General features: G+C 43.5%; 2 protein-coding genes across 12 annotated transcripts in view; one reads left to right on the top strand and one right to left on the bottom strand.

Moving 5' to 3' along the window:
* HABP4 (hyaluronan binding protein 4) overlaps positions 1-10,366 on the top strand; it is a 36,736-nt gene extending 26,370 nt beyond the window's left edge. The window contains exons 6-8 of the mRNA XM_004283027.4: positions 3,259-3,430; positions 6,736-6,921; positions 8,966-10,366. Of these exons, the coding sequence (XP_004283075.1) occupies positions 3,259-3,430; positions 6,736-6,921; positions 8,966-9,022 (415 nt within the window). The 3' untranslated portion in view covers positions 9,023-10,366. The remainder of the gene's footprint in view (positions 1-3,258; positions 3,431-6,735; positions 6,922-8,965) is intronic.
* A 1,876-nt stretch (positions 10,367-12,242) lies between these two features.
* CDC14B (cell division cycle 14B) overlaps positions 12,243-24,540 on the bottom strand; it is a 107,702-nt gene continuing 95,404 nt past the window's right edge. For 5 of the 11 annotated variants that reach the window (XM_049711516.1, XM_033411414.2, XM_004283023.4 and 2 more), the window contains one exon: positions 18,420-22,110. In XM_049711516.1, the coding sequence (XP_049567473.1) occupies positions 22,074-22,110 (37 nt within the window). In that variant the 3' untranslated portion in view covers positions 18,420-22,073. Of the gene's footprint in view, positions 14,407-15,452; positions 15,513-18,419; positions 22,475-24,540 lie in introns of those variants that run through there. The other 6 variants (XM_049711515.1, XM_033411411.2, XM_033411412.2 and 3 more) reach the window with 3 other exon arrangements.

The raw sequence follows: 24,540 nt of genomic DNA, 5'->3' as shown, positions 1-24,540 counted from the left end.
AGGAAAAGGCAAAATGTAGTGAAATAATTAGGGAATGATGAGTTGTGAGGATTTATTACCTTTGTTTTAACATTTAAACATGTTTTAACATTTAATTATGTGTTTCTATAATTTAATTTTTAACAACTGTATTTCACAGCCAACTCGCAAAATTCCTGAGAATTTAACAATTGGCTGTTACGACTTGGTGCAAGCCAGTCCCAGCATGGCATTGTAGAGTAGTCCAACATGTTTCTCTGTTCTTCATATTTTTAAAAAAATTTCCTGAATATTAATAATGAGAGGCAGAGGTTTGATTAAATTCAGGTTCAACTTTTTGGCAAGATTGTTTCATAGGTTATGGAAGGCTGCTGATTATCATTGCCTTTATCCATTAATTCATTAGGGCTGCAAATTAGTGATAGTCTAATTATCATTCTTTCTTCAGTTAAGTAGCTGGGATGATCTGTAAAGAAAAGCTTACCTAGAACTAGTTGATTAAACTGAGTGTAAGTTTGTTTAGGAAATGAAGGATGCATAAAAGGCGTGTTTTACTTTTAATTTACTCATTTTCAGAATAATGAGTTGGTTCCCTCATATCCTTCAAAGGTGCCAGTGACTTTTTTTAAGTGTCCTTGTGAACTTAGAGATTTAAACATATCTGATGTGTTTCAATACACTGAGTTTTTATGCTTATTGGTGCTTAAACTGATCCATTTTTTGACTGAAGGGGGCCTCTTCAAGTTGATTCTTGATCCTTTTTACACACATTCAGTGGTCTTTGATAGCTTCCTTGCTTTCTGGTAAGACATGTTTCAGACTCATCATCTATACTTCACGTCTCATACTGAGTCATTTTTCCAGGGAGCCAGAGTCCTTTAATAGAATATGGTATTTAGAACCATATGATATCACTTATATGTGGAGTCTAAAATATGACATAAATAAACTTATCTATGAAACAGAAACAGACTCACAGACATAGAGAACAGACTTGTGTTTGCCAAGGTGAAGTGGATGTCGGGGAAGGATGGATTGGGAGTTTGGGATTAGTAGATACAAACTATTTTACATAGAATGGATAAACAAGGTCCTACTGTTGTATAGCACAGGGAACTCTACTCAATATTCTGTAATAAACCATAATGGAAAAGAATATGAAAAAGAATGTATATCTATGTATAACTGAATCACTTTGCTGTACAGTATAAATCAACTGTACTTCAGTAAAATAAATTAAAAGAAAATAGAATATGGTATTTAGAGACCATAGTCTAGGCACTAGGGTTACTTACTGCTACTAGGTTCTTAACTGTTTCTAGGACATTTAAGTGGACAGAGCTGAGGAATACACACACACACACACACACACACACACACACACACACACACATTTTTAAGCTAAAATATATTATGAGTTCATTCAATATTTCCATTTGAAATTTAGGAGTACAAAATTTTTAGCTAAACTTTTTTAAGTTTGTTTCTCTTTTTCTTCCATGCTGAAAATCCCAGTTGTCAATAACATCATACTATTACTCATTTGCTGCACACACGACAGTAACAAATACTATTACCAACACTACCTCCAATAATATGATTATTAAAAAGTTATATACAGAGAGATGAATAATTATAAATTTGTATTTAAAGGCACTTTAAATAGCTTTTTTCTGATGCTTTTATCACCAACTTGATAAACAATTAGGCTAATTTGATTAATTTTGCTTCCAAATTTTAGAGATTGAATTTTAATTTAAATCTGTTTTATAGATTTATTTATTTATGTAAAATATTTAAATGTTTCCAAAGTACAATCTGTTAAAACATGATATTTTCCAAATAGCTGCTATCCCTGTTCTTTCCCTGGTTTATACTATGATTTTTTTTAAACCTATATGTATATATATTTGTGTGTCTCCTTGTTTCTTGGGTGAATGGTGACAGACACCCCACCTTGCTTTTTCATCAGTATATCCAGGAGGTGCTCCACAGCAATTTATGTATTTCTCATTTCTTTTTAGCTGCTTAATATTCATATTTGATATACATAATTTTTCCAACAAATTCCTCTCCAGATGATTTTGGGTTGTTTCCAGTATTTGGCATTACAAAATTTACTGTCTTTTTATATTTTTGCCAATGTATGTTTGGGATATGTTTTAATATAAGTATTTTTCCAGCATTTTATTATGAAAAATTTCAAACACAGCCAAGTTTAAAGAATTTTACAGTGAACACCTGTACCCACCACCTAAACTGATATAAAATTTATTTATTGTGAAATGTACAAAAATAAGTGTACATTCATTGTTTTGACAAATGCACATTTTTTAGTTGCATCATTTAGTTTTTTGAGTTATGAGTCCTTTATGTATTCTAGATCTAAGTCTCTTATTAGATATATATATGATTTGCAAATATTTTCTCTCATTCTACGAGTTGTCTCTTCACTTTCTTGATGGTGTCCTTTTGCAGCACAAAAATTTTCAGTTTTGGTGATGTCCAGTTTATTTACTTTTTCTTTTGTTGCTTGTGCTTTTGATGTCATATGTAAGATACCATTGCTTAATCCAAGGTTTATGCCTCTGTTTTCTTCTAAGAGTTTTATACTTTTAGCTCTTATATTTATGGTGTGAGAAGTCCAACTTAATTCAAAGGAGAAAGAACAGTCTTTTCAACAAACGGGGCTGGGAAAACTAAATATCCAAGTGCAAAAGAATGGTCTTTGGCACCCTGATCAAAAAAATTAATTGCTCATAAATGTGAGGGCTTATTTCTGGACTTTGAATTCTATTCCATTGTTCTATATGTCTGTCTTCTGTTTTAAGAATTCATGAATTTAAGGAGGATATTTACAAAAGTACATATTTGTGACCCATTGTTTATAGCCTCTGTTCATGGTTTCCTTATATGTGTTTTGTCTGTTACTTCTCCCATTTGTTTCTACAATTGCCTATCTCATTTTGTGTGTAATGTCATAGGGGAAGGGAGTGCCTGGTGGTGAAGTGTAATATTAATGTCATTGGGATGGTGATGCTCCCATTTTTCAAAGACTGCTTTGAACACAGACAGGAATTACCTTCAGTTGGCAATGGTGGCATAAAATGATGAAAATAAAATAAAGAAGCTTATGGTTCAAAGATTTTCTTACCTTATTTAAATTTAAGATACAGAACCATGAAAGTACGTTAAACTAATGGTTATGACTTTCTCTTTGAGAAAGTAGACATTTCAGACCTATCAGAAATAATTCTTTATGATTATACTTCTTTATAGAGTTCCTGAGTTGGAGGTAGAAGAAGAAACTCAAGTTCAAGAGATGACCCTAGATGAGTGGAAAAATCTTCAAGAACAGACCAGACCAAAGCCTGAATTTAACATCCGGAAACCTGAGTCCACTGTCCCTTCCAAAGCAGTGGTGATACACAAGTCTAAATATAGAGATGATGTAAGCATGATGTTTTGTTTCTAGAGGTAATCTTCACTGTTACCTTATTGGAAACGAAATGGGCTTTTCCACTTCTATTTTAAAAATGGAACATTAGTAGTTGACATTCTAGTTTCAACCTAAGAGTAATCAGAGATTATGTGTGCCTAATTTTACTGTATTTTTATTGTTTATTACGAAAAAAATTGAAAAAGAATTGACCTATTAATACTTAATCCAAAGCAGTTATAGTGACAGTGCACTTTCTGCTCCCTCCAGAACTGTGCAAAGACTGTGCACATGCTGTATGTTTTAGCTGCATGTCAATTTTGTGTCAGAAGAGAGGTACAGAATGTTTCCTGAATCCATTTCAGAGGATAACTACTCTGCATTTTCGTGATTAGATTACCTTCAGTTCTAATTCTTTTGTTTTTTTTTTAAGTTTAAGTATAGTTGATTTACAATATTTTATTAGTTTCAGGGGTATAGCAAAGTGATTCAGTGGGGTTTTTTTCACAGTTCTAATTCTTAATAAGAGCATTTAGTTGGAACTAGTTGATCATCTTTAACTGGTCAGGGTTGGGTGAAGCCTTTTCTGTGTTATTGTAGCAGCTTTGCTCCCTCTGCAGAAACTCAGCAGAGGAGCCCTGAAGCACCTGGCAGCACCGTCGGGCACTGCTGCTGTGGCCAGCTATCCTGTTGGAACTGCTTGTGCGTTCCTCTGTCTTTTGTGGTCCTGATTTTACAAGGTTTATGTTCAGCTCTTCATTGGCAGCTTCAGCTTTGAAAGTATCTTCCAGCAGATATTGATAAGGCTGGTCAGAGAGTTATTTAATCCCATTCTATTTAAGCTGCTGAACTTAAGGAAGGGTACACTGAATCATTCTAATTTTAAACTTTAGAGTTTGTTTCATTCCGTCACAGCTATTTATCTTGATACCAGTCTCTGTGTCGATGACGGTAGTGAGCACCCTTCCTGTCTGCTGGATATTCACTGATTTTCCATTTGAAACTCAGGAGTTTTGTACTATGTAGATTTGTCTGTGTTCCCATTTACACTTCGGTTAGTTATATTCTTTGAATGAATAGTTTCCCTAGGGGGTCATTTATGATACAGGATCCCCTCGTAACTCCTGTTTCAGTCAGTCCAAGCTCTTGGAGTCTAGTACGTTTTGGTTTTTTTTTTTTTTTTTTGGCGGTACGCGGGTCTCTCACTGTTGTGGCCTCTCCCGTTGCGGAGCACAGGCTCCGGACGCGCAGGCTCAGCGGCCATGGCTCACGGGCCTAGCCGCTCCGCGGCATGTGGGATCTTCCTGGACCAGGGCACGAACCCGTGTCCCCTGTGTGGGCAGGCGGACTCTCAACTACTGCGCCACCAGGGAAGCCCGAGTCTAATAAGTTTTTAGCTTTTCCACTAGAAATGGCTTTTTGTACACATACGAGTGAGGCCTTTTTACAAGTCCATCAGCTAGTTGTTGTTTTTTTTTTTCTATCCATTTTCTTCTTTTTTGTTCTGGGGCACTGTAAATAAAGCTTTGCCTAAAACAATTGTGCTGTCAGGATTTGAAATGTGCAGCTGACATGTTAGGTAAAAATAGAAGCTGCTCTTCCTTAATCCACACCAGATTCATCCTCCCTGGCTCCAGAGAGAGGTCTCCTGGAATCTTTGAAGCAACTGTGTTAGCTGCTGAGTCATCGAGCTTGGTCTCAGTAAAGCACACATCTTTGGTACTTATTAATCTTGTGGCGTTGACGATTTTAGCCAGGAATTTTTCTTAAAGCAACAGAAGCCAAATCACTAGTCCCGGAAGTGATTGGTGTCACTTACTTTGTTCTGAGTACCCTAAGAGACAAAAGCATTAGAATAACACCTCTTGTTTGCATGGAGCTCTGTTCTTTGCAAGGTTCAGACCAAACAGTAGCCTATGAAGAGAGCTGGGACCTTAAAGCACCTTGGCCTGACTATTCGCTCACTTTGCTTCCATTGCAAGTTGCCCCTTCTTACCGGGAAGGCTGCCGTGTCTCTGCTGAGGCACACTGACAGCCAGTTGTTTTCTAAACCAGGCCGTAGTTATCATTTTGCCTCTTATATTTTTTGTGTTTATCTTGTTGCCAGAGTGCCATTGTTCCTGAATTGTTCTTTCCTTCATCTTTTTAGCTTTGAGAGCCCATCTAAGGCCTTTGATTTATTTTAATCTGAAACTTCGAAGGGGACACAAGTGTTAAATGTGAAACCTGAAATGAACGTATGGCCAAAAGGGACTGATGTGCTCAGGGAAATTTGATTCCATTTTCTGGACAAGCTGTAGGGATGTTTAACCTTACAGCACTTGGGAGAGCCTCATCTACGATCACTGGCATATTTTCTGTAGGTTTATATTTTACTTAAAAGTGAGAGTTCTTCTTTGTTTCATTCATGGTTAGGAATTGAAGCCAAATCAAATTTGAAGGAGTTTTATTTAATACAGTGTTCTTTTAACAAGAGGTAGAACTTATTTGACCTCTTACAGTAAAATGTACTTTCTCAAAGAATTTGAACTAGAGCAGTTCTTGAAAAGCAGCTTGAGTTCTTTATGCAGCCTTGGTAGCAACCCTCAGATAAATCATACTGTTGTTCTATCCTTTCCATATATTTTGAGTCAGAGTTGTTTATTGTATATCATCCAGTTTTTAACATACGGTATTTGTACAGTCAGCACCCATGTTGAAAGAAGTTTCTCCATCAAACTCTATTCTAGGAAGGTGATTTTCCTTATTTATCAGAGTAGCATTTGTGAAGAAATAAAACAAAAGGCAGAAACTAAAACTTTTCAATCTCAGCAAAATACACTTATTCGATATAAAACATTTAAATGATTACTGTTAGTCATGTCAAATCTTACATCTTAACCTACTAAACTGATAGAAATTTGGTCTCACTTGAAGTAACGGTAAGTTCAAAAATGTTTGAATTAAGACTGTGAGACACTACTATGTATAAAATGGACAACTAATAAGAACCTACCTTGTAGCACAGGGAACTCTGTTCGATACTCTGTGAAGACCCATTGGGAATAGAGTCTAAAAAAATAGTGGATATATGTATATGTATAGCTGACTGACTTTGCTGTTACAGCAGAAACTAACACAGCATTGTAAATCAACTATACTCCAATTCAAAAAAGAAGGACTGTGAGTATGAGAACGTGTGGCTTCAAAAATGTGCAGAACCCACCTGGCTGGAAGCAGAGCAGCAGCATCTTCCCCTGCCCAGAGCCCGGCCCAGTGAGTGTCCATGGAGACGGCCATGTGTATGTTCTGTGTTTGATGCTGTAACTGTGTTTCAGTTGGTAAAGGATGACTATGAGGATGATGCCCACGTTTTCCGGAAAGCGGCCAATGACATCACATCCCAGCTGGAGATTAATTTTGGTAACCTCCCTCGTCCCGGGCGCGGAGCCAGAGGTGGCACACGGGGAGGCCGGGGAAGGATCAGAAGGGCAGAAAACTATGGACCCAGAGCAGAAGTGGTGGTAAGTGTTTATATTCTATTTTTTTTTTTATGGTGCGTGGGCCTCTCACTGTTGTGGCCTCTCCCGCCGCGGAGCACAGGCTCCGGACGCGCAGGCTCAGCGGCCATGGCTCACGGGCCTAGCCGCTCTGCAGCATGTGGGATCTTCCCGGACCGGGGCACGAACCCGTGTCCCCTGCATCGGCAGGCGGACTCTCAACCACTGCACCACCAGGGAAGCCCAGTGTTTATATTCTAAACCCTGATGGTCTTCTGAAGTGAGAGGATGAAGATGCCCTGGGCCTACATAGTCTAATTTTGGAAGATCATCAGGTTCTGCCTCGTCTAGACAGAGGAGGTTCTTCCTCCTCTGTCTAGTGTGGGTCTGATGTTGGAGTGTTTGGAACGGTCATGGTAGCATGATGGACATCAGTTGGATACAGACCATTGTGTAGCCCTGGCCTCCAGGGTCTCCAGGGAAGTTCGATGTCTGCCATGAATGCACGTTCAGAGCTGGAGAAAAATTCACACATCTGCATCAGATAAGATCCCCAGGCTTGGGATTGAATTAGATCAACTGACGGTTGCTTACCATGGTCTGATCATCTGCCCTGGGCCCTGATGCTTTCAGGGTAGACAAAATCCTTCCTACAGCTTCAAGGCCACCTTTTCACTTCAAACCATTCTTTCCCACTCTTCAGCCAACACTGCTCTACTTCTAGAACAGACAAGCATGTTCCTTACCCCACGGGGCCTTTGCACCTGCTGGCCCTTCTCCCACCCCTTTGCCTGTTTACCTAGAATAGATCCTCCAACCTCCCTTTCTCAGAGAAGTCTTCCAGACCAGGTCAGAGTCCTTATTTTCTTTGAAGCACCATCTGCATTTGTAATTGTATTCTCGCTGGTGCAGTTGCTGATCAGTGTCTGCTGTCTCCAGGGGACATGATGGTTTCCCCAGTGCCTAGCGCAATGTAAGCTGTAGTAGGTGCTTCATAAATGTTTTTTGAACAAACACCTGTTGAGTGGGAGTTGGGCACAAGGCCCGGTGGCCAGCACAGGCCCCCGTGCCGCCCTTGTGACGATGGAAGAGGAGCAGCCCCTTCTCCGTGGCTGGTCTGGGAAATGTTCCTTTTGCTGCCTGACTCCCTTACTCCAGGGAGCAGCCCCTGGGAGGAGAAACTAGTCTGTTATACTTAAACAAGAGCAAAAACACAACATTGTTTTTTCTGGGCACATTTGAGGCCATGTTGGAAAAAGGAACTATTCTGGGAATAGAAAATATACATCCACTCCTTTCCCATAGCACAGCTCTGCCACCGCGTGTGCAGTGTGGTGACCCGGTCCTCGAACCTGCCACCCACCTGGGCTCTTCCAGCTTCTAACAGCCTTCACGCTCGCATTGTTGCGGGATTCTGTTCTTTTTGCTCATTCATTGAGGCTTATCTCTGGGAGAACCTTCTCTTCTAGAAAACATTACTTGACTGTGATGTGTACTTGGCCACCAAATTGCATTGGATGCCCTGACTGTGGGCCCCCATTCCCAGGCCATCTGTGACTGAACTTACCAGTATGTTTCTCCCCCAACTTTGTGAGCTCCCCGAGGGCAGGACTGTCTTTAATCATCCTTATATCTCCATGTAGCAAATTTTTTTTTTGCTACATGGAGCAAATTTATCCAATAAATATCCTCCATATTTATTGGATGAAGGAAGGATCTGTAAGATCAGTAAGGATCTGTGGGAGGGAGGGCCGGGGGTGGCCAGTAGGCACTGCCAGCCGTTCTGCAACAGGGACGGGAGCGGGTCAGAGGAGGGAGAGGCACCCTTCCATGTCCCCTCTTCGGGGTCTGCGCAGCACTTGGCTGCAGCTCAGAGCAGGGCCTCACTCAGAGTGACCCTGCCACTCTTCTCTTCCCACTGCGACCCTCTCTCCCTCGATGTTTGGGCCGCTATCCCTACCCCATTAGCTCCTCCCCTGAGGGACAGTGGGCACCGTGTTTCACACAGCTCTGCACCCAGGTGGGAATGGGTGAAGTGACAGTTGCTTTCAAAACTTTTCTTTTTCAGACACAAGATGTTGCTCCAAACCCAGATGACCCTGAAGATTTTCCTGCTCTGGCTTGAGAGAGCCCTATTTCCCTGGCAAATTAAAGCAGCACTGGCATACCTATAAAGAGACTTTTCTTGCTGTGGGGAAGATAAGAACAATAGATGTTGCTTTTTCCCATGTAGTTTGAATTCATTGCACTTTTTTGGCCTGGGGGTGGTGTGGGAATAAGGATTTCTCCAGATGCTAGAGAGCAGCAGTGCTGGTCAGGCGTTAGTCTGGCACTTTCCCGAGAAGGTGGAGAATGGTGATTATTTTTTTATTTAAGGAATTCCAAATGTAGTTCAGAAATAATGTTTAAAATATGTACATAGAGATTGTATTGAATCTTCCACAAAAGCATGGAGAGTAAAGCAAGTTGTAAAATAGAATCTATTGAGGCTACTTAGTAAGTTGTATAGATACCGGAAGGCTATGTCCCTTCTGTATTAAAGGAAATACATATAACTTGGACCATTAATTTAAAGCGGTCACAGCCTAGTTTTCCGAGACCAAGAAATTAAAATACAGTTGTATTTACTATTTACTTGTAAATGTTATATTCTCCTGGAAGTTTTTGGCTTTCATTTAACCAATAATTTTACGTAGCTATCGCGCAATCACTGGTTGCCACTCTGCGGCGGAGAATTAGGGGAAGTATTGATGTTTTCACGGTGATCCCAACTACCTCGTGGTTTCTGCGTGTATGTACACACACACACGCGCGCGCTTAGTATAAATGTGCATATATAGTGTTTGGGTGGGTTTTAGGATGAGTATGAAGTAAGTGATTTTTTAAATAATGTTATTTATCCCACCAATCAAATGAAAAGGGGTCCAGGCAAGAGTGTTGCAACTTACCACCCCATGCTTTTCTCCCTCAGAGCTAGCGTCAGAATTCAACACCTGTGACAGAGGCCCTCCATCCCTGTCCTGGGCAAGACTTATAAATAACTAATATTTATTGAACACCTATGTTTAGTTTTTCTCACTTAGCCCTTGCACCAGTTCGAGTTCCTATTTCTTGCCTTTGGAGAATTTCGGGGTTAGGGGCTTCCTCAGAGGTTCAATAGCTCCCCGAGTCCCACCCTAACCAGCAGGGCCGAGACCTGGAGGCCCATGTTCTCTCAGCCCAGCTGCCTGCAGGGTGGTGCCCAGGGTGGCAGCTGGGGCAGCTGTAACGGCCGCTGGAAGCTGGGGTGACACTCTTCCCACTTTACTGAAGAAACTGGGTAACATTTGCTGGTTGTCACACGGTTAATATGCTTATGTGGGAATCTGAACCTTGGTCTCAGAATCTGTGCTTTTTTTTGCCTTGCTATACTAAGATGGCAGTTCTGAACTTGAACCCAAGTGTAAATAAAGGTTGGTATTCCCTCGTCTGTGTATAGAGAGCTGAATCCTTTTGGTGACACCCAGGTCAAGAGAGAACAATGTGGGAAAAGGCCACAGCGGAAAGAGTCATTTCATATTTTGTTGAATAATCAGCACTGAACCCTCGGCCACGTTAAGCCAGTTAAGGACCTTCCCTGTGGTTGACAGCCTACTTCTGGATTCTTGTTATTAATCTGAGTACTAAGGTAATCATTTGACTCCCTCTCCCTGGAAAAGACACAGTGAACGTGAGTACATGACCTGAGAAGTCTTGTGAGAGTGCATGTCGTGTTCAGCCGTGATAATCAGCGGGTGCAGCGTGAAGATGTGTCACTGCTCGTCAGGCTTGAGCTGTGTCACATTAAGTCCTTTTGCCTTGCCCTGGCTTTGAAGATGGGCAAAACAGATCCTTCTCAAGAAGATCCCCTTTAGTGTTGTGAATAACAATGGAAAAGCCCATTGCGCTGGATTTAATGTATTTGCAAACACTGCATCCTTCCCAAACACATTGAGGATGCCTGTACCACGGAGCAGTCTCGGGTCTTGTGGTCAGAAAAAGTTTGGGGGAATAGGGGACGGTTTCTGAGCCCGCTAGAGGTCTTCATTTGCTCACCAGGACTACCTCTTGCCAATCTGGTGGGGCAGATGAATGTCAGGCTTTTGTCATGTGGTTGTCCACAGTCCGGCCCCAGAGAAGACAGAGCAGAAGCAAAGGGCAGGGGAAATCCATGATGTGCTGTAGGGAAACTCAGGAGGCAGGATTGTGTATTCGGACCTATATACAAGGCAGAGCCTTCCACGTGACAGTGCCTTGCGAGACTCCTTTGAGGTGCTTGGGTGTAGACGTGTTGTCATGAGGCAGGACACGTTTCTGGCTGGTAACCTTAATACTAAGCAAACTAACCCCATTAAAGAAAACGTGTGAGCCTAACAGACTCTCTTGGAAAGTGGGAGGTCAAGCATGTTTGAATTCCAAGGGCAGGTGTACCAGCCCCAAGCCTGACTTGGATCCCTTCTGATACAGGCGCTCCCTGCCGGGGCTCCTGAGGATGAGCTGGTCCCAGGACCTGCATCAGTAGGAGGAGGTGTGACCCCTGACAGGTTTTGGTGCCCTGCTTCGACTGGAATGAAAACCTAAGTCACACAGCTGACAGGGTCTGGGAAGAGGCGGACTCACTGCAGAAGCTGCTCCTGGCTGGGAACCTTGCACTGGATGGTTTGAACGTCTGGCCAGGCTACTTTGAAAAGTACATCCTTAGCCTAATGTTACTGATAAGCATTTGACATCTTCATCCCGTGCAAGGCAGGCTCCTCAGAACCACAGAAGCCGCAGCAAGCACCCCGTTTTCTAGTGCTGGTTTCTAGTTGAGGTCCTTTCCTTCTCTGTTCCCTCGCTCCTCCGTGCCAGCCCAGGGCATAGGTGTTTCATAGGTGAAGGCATTGTTTCTCCTTTGGAACCACACCATGTGTGGTGTTGGCAAGGCCTACGGAGCAGCAGGACCCGGGTCTCAGAAGCTGGGAAAGGGCAGCCCTCAAAGTGAAAACAACTACCATCTTCTAAGCTATTCAGGAGACAGCCACGCTGCCCTCCCTCTCAGCAGAGCATGACCCAGCAGGACAAGCAGAGGTTCACTTTGAGAAAAAAATCTGCCCACTTCCCTTTCACTGCTGCTGCTGCTGCCACCCTCAGCCTCCATGGGGATCACACGCTGAACAGTTTGCAGGGTCCTGCCCTCCTCACCTCCACATCCTCCCGACATCGGCCTGAAGTCGGGTACTTGGGTTGCCGGCACCACTGCCCACAACGTGTCCCAAGTGTAAGGCTCTGCCTGGCTCTCTGTATTTACGCAGTAAGGAGAATGAGGAAGGAAAAAAGCAGAAAATAAAGAAATCTTTATTGTAAAATACAACACGGATAAAAGTGCAAAAACTTTGTTGTAACCACCACCTAAGCAAGGAGCCAACTCCAGAAGCCTGTCCACGCGACCATGCCCATCACAGCCTCCCCTCCTTCTGAAAGGAGCCGCTCTCCTGACTTAGAGGAAGCACGGCCCAAGGATGCAGCCCTAACAATACGGCTCTGCCCTTCGCCTGAATGGCCTTTAAGTCTGAAGGATCCCCCTCCACCCTCTTTGCAGAGCCTGGGTAACCTGAGGAAACAAGCATTTCTTGAGCAACTGCTATGTGCTGGTCTGTAATTGTCTCATCACTTTTCAGTCAGGGAACAGGAAGGGACATTCGTCTTCCTTGCTCCCTAGCTAGTGTTTGGGCAGGGATGGGGTGAGAAGATGATTCGGTGCCCAAGCTGTGTTCTTTCTACACACTCCTGAAATTTCCAGTTAATTGATTAGTCCCTCTGACAAAGCTTCCGAGAGAGACAGGGAAAGGCCAGAGGACACATGGACCTCTGTGGGGGCCCGAAGGACCACATGGGGCTGTGTGCTGCCGTGCTTAGCCACTCCCTGTGGTGAGGTGGTGCTCAGGGCAATGCCACACTGTGACACGTTCTCCGGAAAACATTTGCAGTGCTCTTAGAAAGCTTTATTAGGTCTCCTGCACAGGTGGAGATGCCAAGACTTGAGAGGCCAGAGACCAGGTTCAAGGCTGCCGGCAAGGCGCTGGTGGAGACAGGAGCAGAAGCTGGGCTCTCCCAGGGGCCTCATGGAGCCTGAGGTCCGAAGCACTCCAGGGGCCTCCGCTGGCCCAGGCGGCCTCTGCCCATCTCCTGCTGCTCTGGGAAAGCCTTTTCCTTGGCCATGGGTTTCCCATGACTCCAAGGCAATAGGACTTTCCCCAACCAAACCACAAAGGTTCTCTAACCCATCGCAGCTTTACCACGGGCAAAAGTGGCCCCATAGTGTGGGGAGAGCACCAGCTGCCTTGTTTCTTCGCAAAATGTGGCCCCATTTCAGAAGACTGACTTGGAAGCACAGTCATATATGAGTTGGGAAACGCCTGTCATGAGAATGGAGTGGCATCAACTTACACATAAGTCCCTCAGGGGGCTCTGAGAGTTCTCAAATGTTCTCAGAAAATAGGAAAACTATTTTCTCGAGAACAGCCACCCTGCCAGAGGCATCGAGGATACCTCCAGAGAGGTGTGCACTGCCCAGCCCCCGGGGACCTCACTCACCTTGATGAACCACCCGCATAACTGTGCTGGGGGCTCTGGTCTGCACTTCACGCACCTGCTCAGATAGGAGCAGCATTAGAGCAACAGGGAGGAAAACTTAAAGTACCTGAGGTGAGGCCTACATTCTTGGCAATGCAAAATGATCAGAACCTACCTGTTCTGGTGGTGAGGGGAAGTGAGAGTGGAAGTGAGCGGGGACGCCAGAGAAGTGTTCAGTAAGAGGGAGAGGACGGTGGGTAGAACGGAAGCAGGAGAAAGGCAGAGCCCAGGTGGCCCAGCGAAGGAAGTGGCAACCCAGGGTCCTGTGACCAGGGTGGAAAGACATCCTTCAGGGGTTTTCACCGAGGATCCTGAAGGCCCAGAAGGGGGCGTTGGGATGACTGGTGAATAGGCTCCTTCATGGCACACGTCTAGGGGGCACCCTTCACACTGCACCTGTGTGAACAGCACCTCTGGATGCTGTGATGCCATGGAGGGCCTGTCTATGAAGTCTCCAAAATTTTGCTTTTGGGGGGGGCCATAGGGACCAACTCCCATCAGATAGTCACAAGGACCTCTAACGTAAGAAAGTTCAAGGAATGCTGTTGACCTGGACTCGGGATTGCACCACTACCAGAGGGGGTGCCAGCCTGGTCATGTCCCCAACCCAGTCCTCCCCCCAGGTCACCTACAGGAAGTCCCAGCTCTGGCTTTGGGCTGAAATCTCCAAACCCAGTGGAAGAACGAGGCAAAAACTCCTTTGCTGTGGCTGAGGCACGGGCCTGAGGAAACAGGTTTAAACTGCACCTTGAGAACATCTCTGATGGTGAGCGCTGTGGTGTCCAGGAGAAACCGCTGAAGATCTAGTCCCTGCGGATCCCGAGCCAGATTAAAAGTCGGTCTAGAAAGGTTACAGCCCAGGACATCCAACCATCGCTGGAAAAGGTGGGAGACACACAGAGTTGGACTTACAACACCAGAACCTGTCTTAGGGGGGTTACTAGTTTATTATGCTGTCTGGAGAAAAGACCCCAGGGTTCATCCTCTAAACTCCCTGGTTAACCGCAAGGCAAATCTGGGGCTGGCCAGAGAGAACGGCTCAACAGCAGGAGTGAGCTAGGGTGGCCAGCAGCCATCACGCTCCCTGCCCTCACGCCTGTCCTGCCAATGTGGAGGGAACGCTCAGCTGCAGCTTAAGGACGTGCCAATCACTGGTCTGCCTAGGGTACTCCGTGTGTTGTCCAGCTGTCACAACAGACCCGTCACAGGGATGGAGACAACAGGATGGGCAACCTCCCCACGGCTGCTACACTGATAAGCCAGGGCCAGGCAGGAAGGCCCCGCCTAAAATCTCAGGGTCCCCCAGTCTCATGAATACTCGTGAGCCCTATACCCAGGGTTAGCCTCTGCTGCCTCCTATACAGATGAAACCTTTTCTCCGACCCCTTCCTCTGCCAGCTGGGGCTTGGGCCAGAGCAGAACGAGGCAGGAGAACCATATTCACTTTACAGGGTCCCAAGAGCATCTGCTGCTGTTTCTGTGACATCACAAGTAAAACTGTGAACCTAATCAGCAGTTCCCAACCGGGGGCAGCACTGCCTCCTGAGGGTGGCTGAAACTATGCTGGTGGGGGGGGGGGGGGGCGGGGGGTTGGATTACTCAACAGCTGGGACATGACTGGCATTGAGTAGGTTGGTGGGGGGTAGGTTTGCAAGGAATGCCAGACTGGCTGCATTCTCTGGAGTCCTACACAAGGAAGAACTGTCTGCCTGAAAAATCATCTTGCTTTACACAGGGAAGCAAACCCACGATGAAGAGAAACCATTGTCTTTCTACAAGTAAAACGACGCACAAACCTCACTACCTCCCCCACTCTTTCTATTCCCACCCAAAGGCTCTCCTCATTTAACCTATGATATTTGGCCATTTTAAGAATCAGAGGGGCCAAGGCCAGGCTCCCGACCTGCAGGAGGCCTCCTTACCTGGGCACCTCAGTGTGGATAGAGCGCCCGTCATCCGGAAGCATGTCAAAGTCATGCAGACTTTCTAGCAAAGAAATGAGACACAGTTAGAGACAAGGCAAGGAGACCAGACATGCTTCAGGGGCAGCGCAGAAGGATCTCCATTGCACACGGACTGGGCCAGCTTCCCCATTGAGGGAGTTGGGGTTATCTGCAGAGGAATCTGAAAGGGGATCCCAGAGTCCACGTGCTTCTCCCATAAGCTGAGAAAATGGTGAGACTATATATAACATAGGGGCGTACTATGCCAACCACTTAGAAGACAAAATGCCCCGAATCTGAATAATGGGGCAGCTGAAAGGTAGGACAATATATAGCAGGGAGTGATGGTGACCACGACCCATGGCCCTAGGGCCAGTGTCCTCCTGTTAATGAACCAGCTCAGCAGTGTCACAACAACTGCTGATGGGGGACAGAGGGAGCACAGAATGTATCATAGTCCTTTTGAAGAGCATTAAGGTACTATTTTAATTTTTAAATTAAACATAATAGATATGGCTCTTAGTATGTACCAGGTGCTTGTTCTAAGTAATTAGCAAATATCAAATCATTTAATCCTCATACAACCATATTAGATATTGTCACTCTGGCCCAAATCACACAGCTAACAAGCAGCAGAGCAAAGGTTTACACCCAGTCTGGGTCCAGAATCCGTGTTCCAAACAATGACACCAAGCTCCTTTTTGATGCACTGTACAATGAAAGCTATAAACTTTTGCATATCCCTGACCTAGAAATGCCTTTTTAAAGAATTTATCCCAAGAAAATAAGCAGCACCACCCGGGAAGAATTTACATATGGGAATATTCAAGCAGTGGTATAAAGGTAAGAGGTTGGAAACTACCTACATGGGCAACAATGGGGAGAGAACGGTTATTGAAGTCATGGCATATTGCAGAGAAGGTAAAAATCACATTTGTGGAGAATTCCTCCCACTACACGGCTTTCCAATGCACCCACAGCTGCACTGAAGACCCACGGGCAGAAGAAGAGAAAGCAGTGGTGGATGTTATGCTCCACGCTGGCACCGGGCCCCATACTATGCCACAATCGCGTACTTTGGTCTCTCTTAATCCAAACACTACGCGTTTATTGGTCCAATTTTACGGATGAACAAAGGGAGGGCCAAGAGGCAGATAAAGGATCCCCAAGTCACAGAATAAGTGGCAGAGCTCATTTTAGAACGCACCTTGCTAATTGCTCTTTCCATTATCAACTTGCTATTTAAGTAAACTCGTGGGGCCTCAGGAAGGGGCCTTTTCTACTTAACTATGCCCCTGCTCTGCCTTGAACAAACCACTCTCAAGAGACTCAGAAGTCGAAACAGTCTGACCTCTTTAAAAACTTACACCATGATACTTCCATGGAATTATGCTACAGGTACCAAAAATAGTGGATACTGAGGGACCATAATCTGCTATCAAAAAATTGGTCTTTACCTAATTATCTAGAGAAAATTACCTTAAATGTATGAAAAAATTAATTTATTGAAAGCTGTGTGCCAAATGCTGTTTTAAGCACTTTCCAAATGCTGCATTATCTCATTTAATTCTCCTTATAACTGTTAAGGTGGGAATTCTCTTTATTCCCATTTTACTTGAGAAACAGAAGCAGAGGGATTTAGCAAATTGTCCACGTGGTAAATGAAAACTGGACAGTGGTCAACAACAGAGAAGGAGACCAAGAATCTACAGGGCCGGGGTCTCAGAGGCTGGTTGCCCACACTGCACAGTCCTGGAAGCCACAGCTGCTCCCACGAGAAACAGACACGCCCTATGGTTTCATCCAGAGCCTTGCAAGCCTCAGAGCCTTGCTGCCAAGCCTGCCCCTTTCACACTCTCATGTACCTTGAGTTGCTTGGCCCATGCCAACTGAGCTCCAATGGGTCAGCAGGAGGGCACACGATTCAGCACGGGTCTCAGGGTAAACCACAGAGGGGCAGGCAGACGCTGCAGAGCCTGGAAATCGCTCTTTGCGAGTAGTGGTGTGCAGGAGGAGTTTGGATAGGGGTGAGAAGACAGATCCCTTTGCTTCGTACTTTGAAAACTCATATCCTAGCACAAATCAAAGCTAAGTTCCTTGGGGGAACTGGACAGCACTCCTTGACAGACTCCTACAACCTAGACACAACCTCTGCATGATGGTGTGGGCAGCTAGGTCTTTTAGGATTCCGCCCTGCAAGAGACCAACAGGGAAGGCAGGTGATTAACACTGTGGATGCCATCCTGGGTTATACATTGGGATGTGAAGTGCTCTAGCACTGGTCCTGCCCTTTACTCAGCACTTTAATCCTGACCTTGGCAGGCAAAATGAAGGGGCTACGGTGCACATAACCTACAAGACTCTAAGGGCCTGACTTACTTGTGTCTTATCCTTAGCAGTTTCCAGAAAAGTCAAACCTTTGCATGCCTGAGCTGGTTAGTGGGTGTGTGTGAATGCGTTCTTAGCAGGAGCCCCCTCACTTGCTTACTGTCTTATCCTGGGGAAGATGTCATGGACTAAACTGTATACCCCCAAATTCTTAAGTTGGAGCCCTTCCACCACTACCTCAGAATGTAACTAACTGTATCTGGGGACACTGGCTTTAAAGAGGTAATTAAGTTAAAATGAGGTCATTAGGATAGATCCTAATCCAACCTGACTCGTATTATAAGAAACGGAGGACAGACAGAGGGACACCAGGGACTGGAGGGCACAGAGAAAAGGCCAAGGAGAGAGGCATCGGAAGAAACCAACCCTGCTGACACCCTGATCTTGGATTTCCAGCCTCCAGAACTATAAGAAAATGAATTTCTGTTGTTGAAGCCTCCCAGATCACAGTATTTTGGTATATAGCAGTCCTAGCAAACTAATACTACAGAGGGTTACATCCACTTTATACTGCCTACCATGATTCAGAATGATAAGTGAATTAAAAACTCAAAAGGCTGTTTGGTTAATACTTTTAATTACATGATTATAATTATACAATTTCCACTATTCAACATTTCGTATAAAACCAGTTACAATACACAAATGTGACAATATGTATCAAACTATATAGATATGCAAAGTTTACACGCCATTATGAAGCTTTATCTTAAAAATACCTTCAGGAAAATAAACATTCAACTAGTTCTCTCAGCTTTATAAAATATGATTAGAAATATACATTTTAATTAAAAAAAATCAAGACAATGATTGATCCAATACTGATTAATCAGTCACATTTTAAAAGTTTTAATAATCTATACATGAGTGCAGGTTAGATAAAAGTCTGCAAATCATTAATATAAAACTGCAGTAATATAATCAGATGAATATATCTGCTGACAGTTAATTCTACTGGGCAATTAAGGAGGTAATTTCCTACACAGATTAGGTGAACTGTCCAGTCAATTAAACACATCTGTAGTATTTCCACTTAGTGACATGGCGAATACTCAGATTTAGGAGAAAAGGAAAAGCAGCAGCTAGCCCCACAAGGACAGTTTCGGTGGGAAAGAACTAGGAAAGAATGAAAACATGTTTTTAAAGTTGTTTGTGATGAGCACTGCTTTCCAAAATGCAATCATCACTTTAAAAACTGTATGAAGAGAAGCAGCTCAGCCACTTTCTGACAAACATCAAAGGAACGCAAGGCCCACTGGTCAAGCAAGGGAAGGGCTCCCGGAGCTCTTGGCATGACGCGGCCCAGAACACCAGATGGTCCAAACAGTTCACCCAAGGGGAGACACTTGGGGACTCATGAGAACACTTGGGGACTCCTTCAATCTTGTCAGGGCCCAAGAGGTAGAAATCACCCCTGTGAGAGGCGGAGGAGGGCAGGGAAGGAAGTGGGTGGGGGACAGGCTCAGAGGATCGAGTTCACAGCAGAAAAATTCTGGAGACTAGAAGAGTGGCGGGCCGCTTAGATGCAGCTACATCTTGACAAGTAAGGCTGCTTGTTTTAGTGAGGCACTGCTCAGGATCCGTCCCTCTTCACCGACAGGTTAGAGGGATTTCTAGTTTTTCTGTAGCATTACATAATGGAAGTCTGTCTATATGTCTAGGTACCCAGTTTGGCAGACCACCCTTCTTTTGGACCGTCCCTAACTCTTGATAGTTTGAGTCCCCAGAAAGCTTCAAGGGCACCTAAAAATATTCATTTCTAATTTTAATTCCAATGGAAACTGTCTTGGTGTACTTTCAAAGTTATTTAAGGCTCTGAAGTTAAAGAAATCTCTCCATCTGACATGCCCTGTTTCATATTCCATAGCAACAAGATCTTCTATAACAAATTAAAAATGAGAATCTCAGAAGATTCTTGGGTATGTTAAAGTTTCAGTTGGGGGCCGGGGGAAGAGTCTACTTTTATTCACAGCAGGAAGAACTTTCCATCAATCAGATGCAGAGACTTCCTAGATTCTAGATGTCCCCAGTACATTTAACACCGTGCTATATACGATCCATCTGAAGCACTATCCCAAACTGTGTTTTCCAAGGAAGGCTTCTTTAACAAATGACTAGTTTGCGATGACTAATTTCAGTGAGCCCGTCAAATACAAGGATTTTTAGAAAGAACCACAGTGACAGCAATTCTAGCTGGACACTTGAGCAGCCACACAAAAAGGCAATTTGTAAAACAAAAGGTACATTGAAGCCCAAGAGACACCAAATGGCTTATTCACTGTGAGGGTGACGGCACGTTTACTTGTCCTGACCAGCAAGAACGGTTCAGACGGAAGTTTGATTTTCACAACTACCGGGATTGTTTATGCAGGAGATGGCCTTTCAAAGTATAAAGGGAAGAAGAGTTGCCCTGAGAATTCAGTGTTTAATGCCTGGGCACAGCTTCAATATTTAGTATCATCTCCCAGACCAACACAGCAAACAGAAGGTTTCCCCTCCCACTCAAAGCTTGATGAAGAGCTGTCTTCCCTCAGGTAAGTAGGTCTTTATATTTATGAACTTCCAGGGATAGAAAAACACTGTTTTTCTGAGGTCTAGTCCTCAGAAAAAAGCTGGCATGGCCCTCATGGTGCCCAATGAGGAGCACCTCAAACAAATGCTCGTTTGGCCAAAAACAATGGCATCTTCCATCTCCCCTCAAAACTAGGCAACCTTACAATTTACTCCAAGAGAGTAAATACCAAAATAGATCCACCGGCTTCTAATTACTTTCTGCATTAGCAGACTTTAATCTGTTTATTCCAACCATTCCTTATTCTTCATATTTGTATTAAAAAGGCAGCTTTTTAAAAATGGAATGGCCTACTGACCTGATTCATTCATCTTATAACGTGAAGGCATTTTGCCTTTTAATATTGTATCATCTCCCCATTCTCCAGACTAGGACAGGCAATCACTGGTTAGCAATAACTAAACTATTCACTTCTTATGGAGGTAACCAAGATGATTACAAATGTTTTTTTCTTTTGGGACCCACTTTTTTTTTTTTTTTAGCAGCAAATAAATTCTGTTTTGTGATTGTTTTTACAGACTCTGCTGTGTTTCTTTGGGGTTGAGGGGAGAAGGCACTCTGCAAAGAGTTATTAGTTGTATTCCCTAACCAAAGGCAACAGTGAGTTTCTTATTTACAAACTACTGAAATCCAGATACGAATAACTGTCACTGAAACCAAAGGGTGTGTGAATGGCCTTAGGTCATTCACATAACAAAAAAAATCCACAATGCTACAGAGAAAGACCCTAACAAAGTAACTTTTTAAAAAAGTCACCATTATTTGGGATCACTGTTTCCAGGGGAAACACCAACAGTGTGGGGTTTTTTCCTGCATGGAAGGAAATATGATTTTAATTTGTATGACTGGGCAACCAAATAGTGGGCAGCCTTGGCATTCTTCAGTCCCGAAATGACAAACGAATGACTTAACAACAGTCTTCCAACTCTGAAGCCAGTTTCTCCTCCTGAGTCTTCTAAAGCTACTATTAACATTCTCTTGAAAGTTTTAGGTTACCAAAGTACCGCAACATGCAACAGCCTTCAAATGTGGTTTTCACAGATTCTTGTTAGTAAAGCACTCTTTGGTGGAAGACAAGCAGCTTGGGTACTTGACAGAGTTAACATTATAACAGTATTACAAATACTAAAGTGAAGATGATTAAACCAAATAGTATCAAATTACAGAAAGTACCATTTCAGTAATGCTTGTTTTATCTTTATAAATTTTGACACAGGGTGAACAGCAAATAAATAAGTAAAAAACCTCCATCAGACCCTCAATTCTTCTGAAGGCCAGCAGCTAAACTGATTGCCATCACAGGGACACACGTGCACCACACAGACTAGTCAGCTCTCCTGATAACAGAGGGCTTTGATATTTACACCTGAGACTAATTTACAACAGCTTTTTTTGTTAAAGACATTTCTATAGAAGGAGAGTTGGGCCCTCTTCAAGTCATTCACTTGTACCCAAACTCATGTATTTAAATTCAGTTATTTAAATTCCAGTGGACATTTTCTTCATTGAATAAACTTCTTAGGTGGAAAGCAGCTAAGGCTTTTGCAATTCTGTTTTGTTTCCAAATAAATTGTGCTAAAGTCCCGTTGTAGTTTTCTGTTCCTAGAGTCTTCCTTCAAGTTCTGGTCACAGGTTTTTACTTAACGCAAGACTGTTTTAGTCCTTGAAATGGAGGGACTACAGGGGAAAAAAAAAAGGATTTTACCATGAAGGCTTTTAAGTGTCCCATATGTAGTTATCAAAGACAAGGAAGGCAACATAATAAAAATATTGACATGCTAAAAAGTATACACTTTGTATAATTCTTCAATGACAGATACTTTGGAAAAGACAGTACAATATCAACCATAAAGTAAAGACAAACAGGAGAGAAGAGGCAGAGCAGAAAAAGGTTCAGTTCTGCAAAAAATTAAAAAACAATAGAAAAACAATAAAAAAAGAAGGGAGTGCAAAAGCGGCCGAGCAATGAGAGTACCATAATGCCATGAAGGGCATTTGTTGCAAAGCATTCCTTTTCCTTCTTTCCCTCTGAGGAATCAGGCTGTGGGAAAAGTGGAAAGAATGAAAAGATAAAGAAGTGTTACTTGATTATTTCCAAAGCCAGAAGTCGGTCACAGAAAAAGCTGGGGCACAGCACGCAGTTTCCAGTTTAGCAGAGCGCAGCAGGCACCCCGCACCTGCTCCCACCTTGCTCCGCACTGCTGCACAGCTGCAAGGGGACAGCCGCCGACCCTCTTCTGTTCGTGAATAATGGACCTACATTGAGCTTCACCCTACCTCCTTTCTTTCCTTCCCCAACTGATCACTTTAACTTTCAACTAAATAGCAACTTTCAGAGAACAACTAAAGCAAAAGAAAAGAGAGAAACCAATTCCAATCTGGAGGTGACCCTCACTTGGATGATGGTAACGGTGCTCTATCAGAGCAGCTCATCCGAATCAAACATTTAGTTTTCCGAGACCCCAATAGAGAACTGAGTATAAAGGTCCAGGTTAGTTGGTGGAGCCAAGAGGGAAAGTATCTGAAATTTCAAAGGGAGATTAATATTTTAAAGGAACAGAGGTAACCAGCATAAAAGAGTACTTAGATACAACATTCTGGGGCTTCGACAGTGATATAGTTTTTAAACATAATGGCAATGACAAAGAACTAAAGCCCAGAGGTGATGGAACAGACACTGAGATCTGAGACTCTAAGGAAGAAGAAGCAGTGACAGGTATGATGATGGCAAACGTCACAAATGAGAAGACTTAAAAAGCCAAAGTCCTAAATGTAGTTACGCCAACTGAAGGGCTTGTGAAGAGACTCCTGGTTTCAGAGGCTGAAGAGCGAGCCTGAGCGTTTATCTTCCTCCAAACTATGAATAATTAGGTACAAAATGCCCCAAAGCAATGAACATTGTTTGGTTTGGCAGGTGGAGCAGAAAGTGATGGTTCCCAATGATGCAACTTGGAATAAAAAAGGCACTTATACATGACAGTTTTCTTAGAAAACAAATGAAGTTATATATTTTTTAAAAAAAGAAACAAAAGACTGCCCCAAAGAAACAGTATAAGCTTACAGAAACATGCACTCAATGGGTGAGCAGGGTACAGACATGAACCGAATTGAATGACATCAAATGAGGTGGCTACAGGTTCTCAATCGGGGGCTCGATGATGAAATGTTCGAGACTCATTCTCAGGGAGCCCTTCAGAGTTGATACAACAACACTGAAAAATGGGCCAATTCTATTTAGCTGGTTCTTCAGTGGATTAATTATTAAAACAGAAACATTAAAATGGGTTTCTAGCTCTAACAGGAAGTGGGAGGTGTAGAAGCCCATTAATTTACTTCTCTGGACTGAAGAAAGGGGATGAGGAAGGTGCTACACAGGCTCCTCTCAGCACCCCATCCGCCACCAGACACTCCAGTGTTTCCGTGCCCGAACTGCCACAGCTGTGCCAGAGCAGAGCTTGTCACCCACGATTTAAGCTTAGATGTGGCTAATGTTCAATGGATACATGGGAGAATAATCAGTCACCTGCCATGAGAGAAACATGGTGGCAATTCTTCCCCACAACTCATATTTTTTCAGTCTCCAAATAACTGCTCTTTTAACATGTTTGTGGAAAAGTTCTTCCAAGATGTAAAGCCTCTCAGTAAACTGTCAAAAATCAAAGAGCCAAATCAATGGAAAGTGAATGTTGGTGAGGTCTTCATCCTGGAAAGCCTCAAAGAGTAGAATAGAACATGGAAATGAAAGGTCAAGCTCTATGGGTCAATAGAGATGATGATGATGACGTACAAACAACATCAACCTGCAAGAGAGAAGGCCTCACAAATGGGAATAACAGCAGACTGGCAACCCTGGCGCCTTGCAAGTGTTTATGAATGTACACGGAAATGGTGCAAAAATGGTGTACTATTTTGTGTGTGCGCGTGTGCGTGTGTGTGTGTGTGTACTGCGGTTCAAAGAAAAGATTTCTATTCAATACTTTAAAATTACTCAACAATCTTAGCTCATATTATTTTGTCCTGAATCAGATTATGTACAATTGTGTTAATTCTCTCACTACCCTCCAACCACAAATGAATACTATCCCATAGGACAAAAACTTCAGGCTA

Source organism: Orcinus orca, chromosome 6 (assembly GCF_937001465.1).
Source record: "Orcinus orca chromosome 6, mOrcOrc1.1, whole genome shotgun sequence".
Taxonomy (NCBI): domain Eukaryota; kingdom Metazoa; phylum Chordata; class Mammalia; order Artiodactyla; family Delphinidae; genus Orcinus; species Orcinus orca.
Note: the sequence above shows the minus strand (reverse complement) of the source record. Positions and strands in the feature narration are given on the sequence as shown.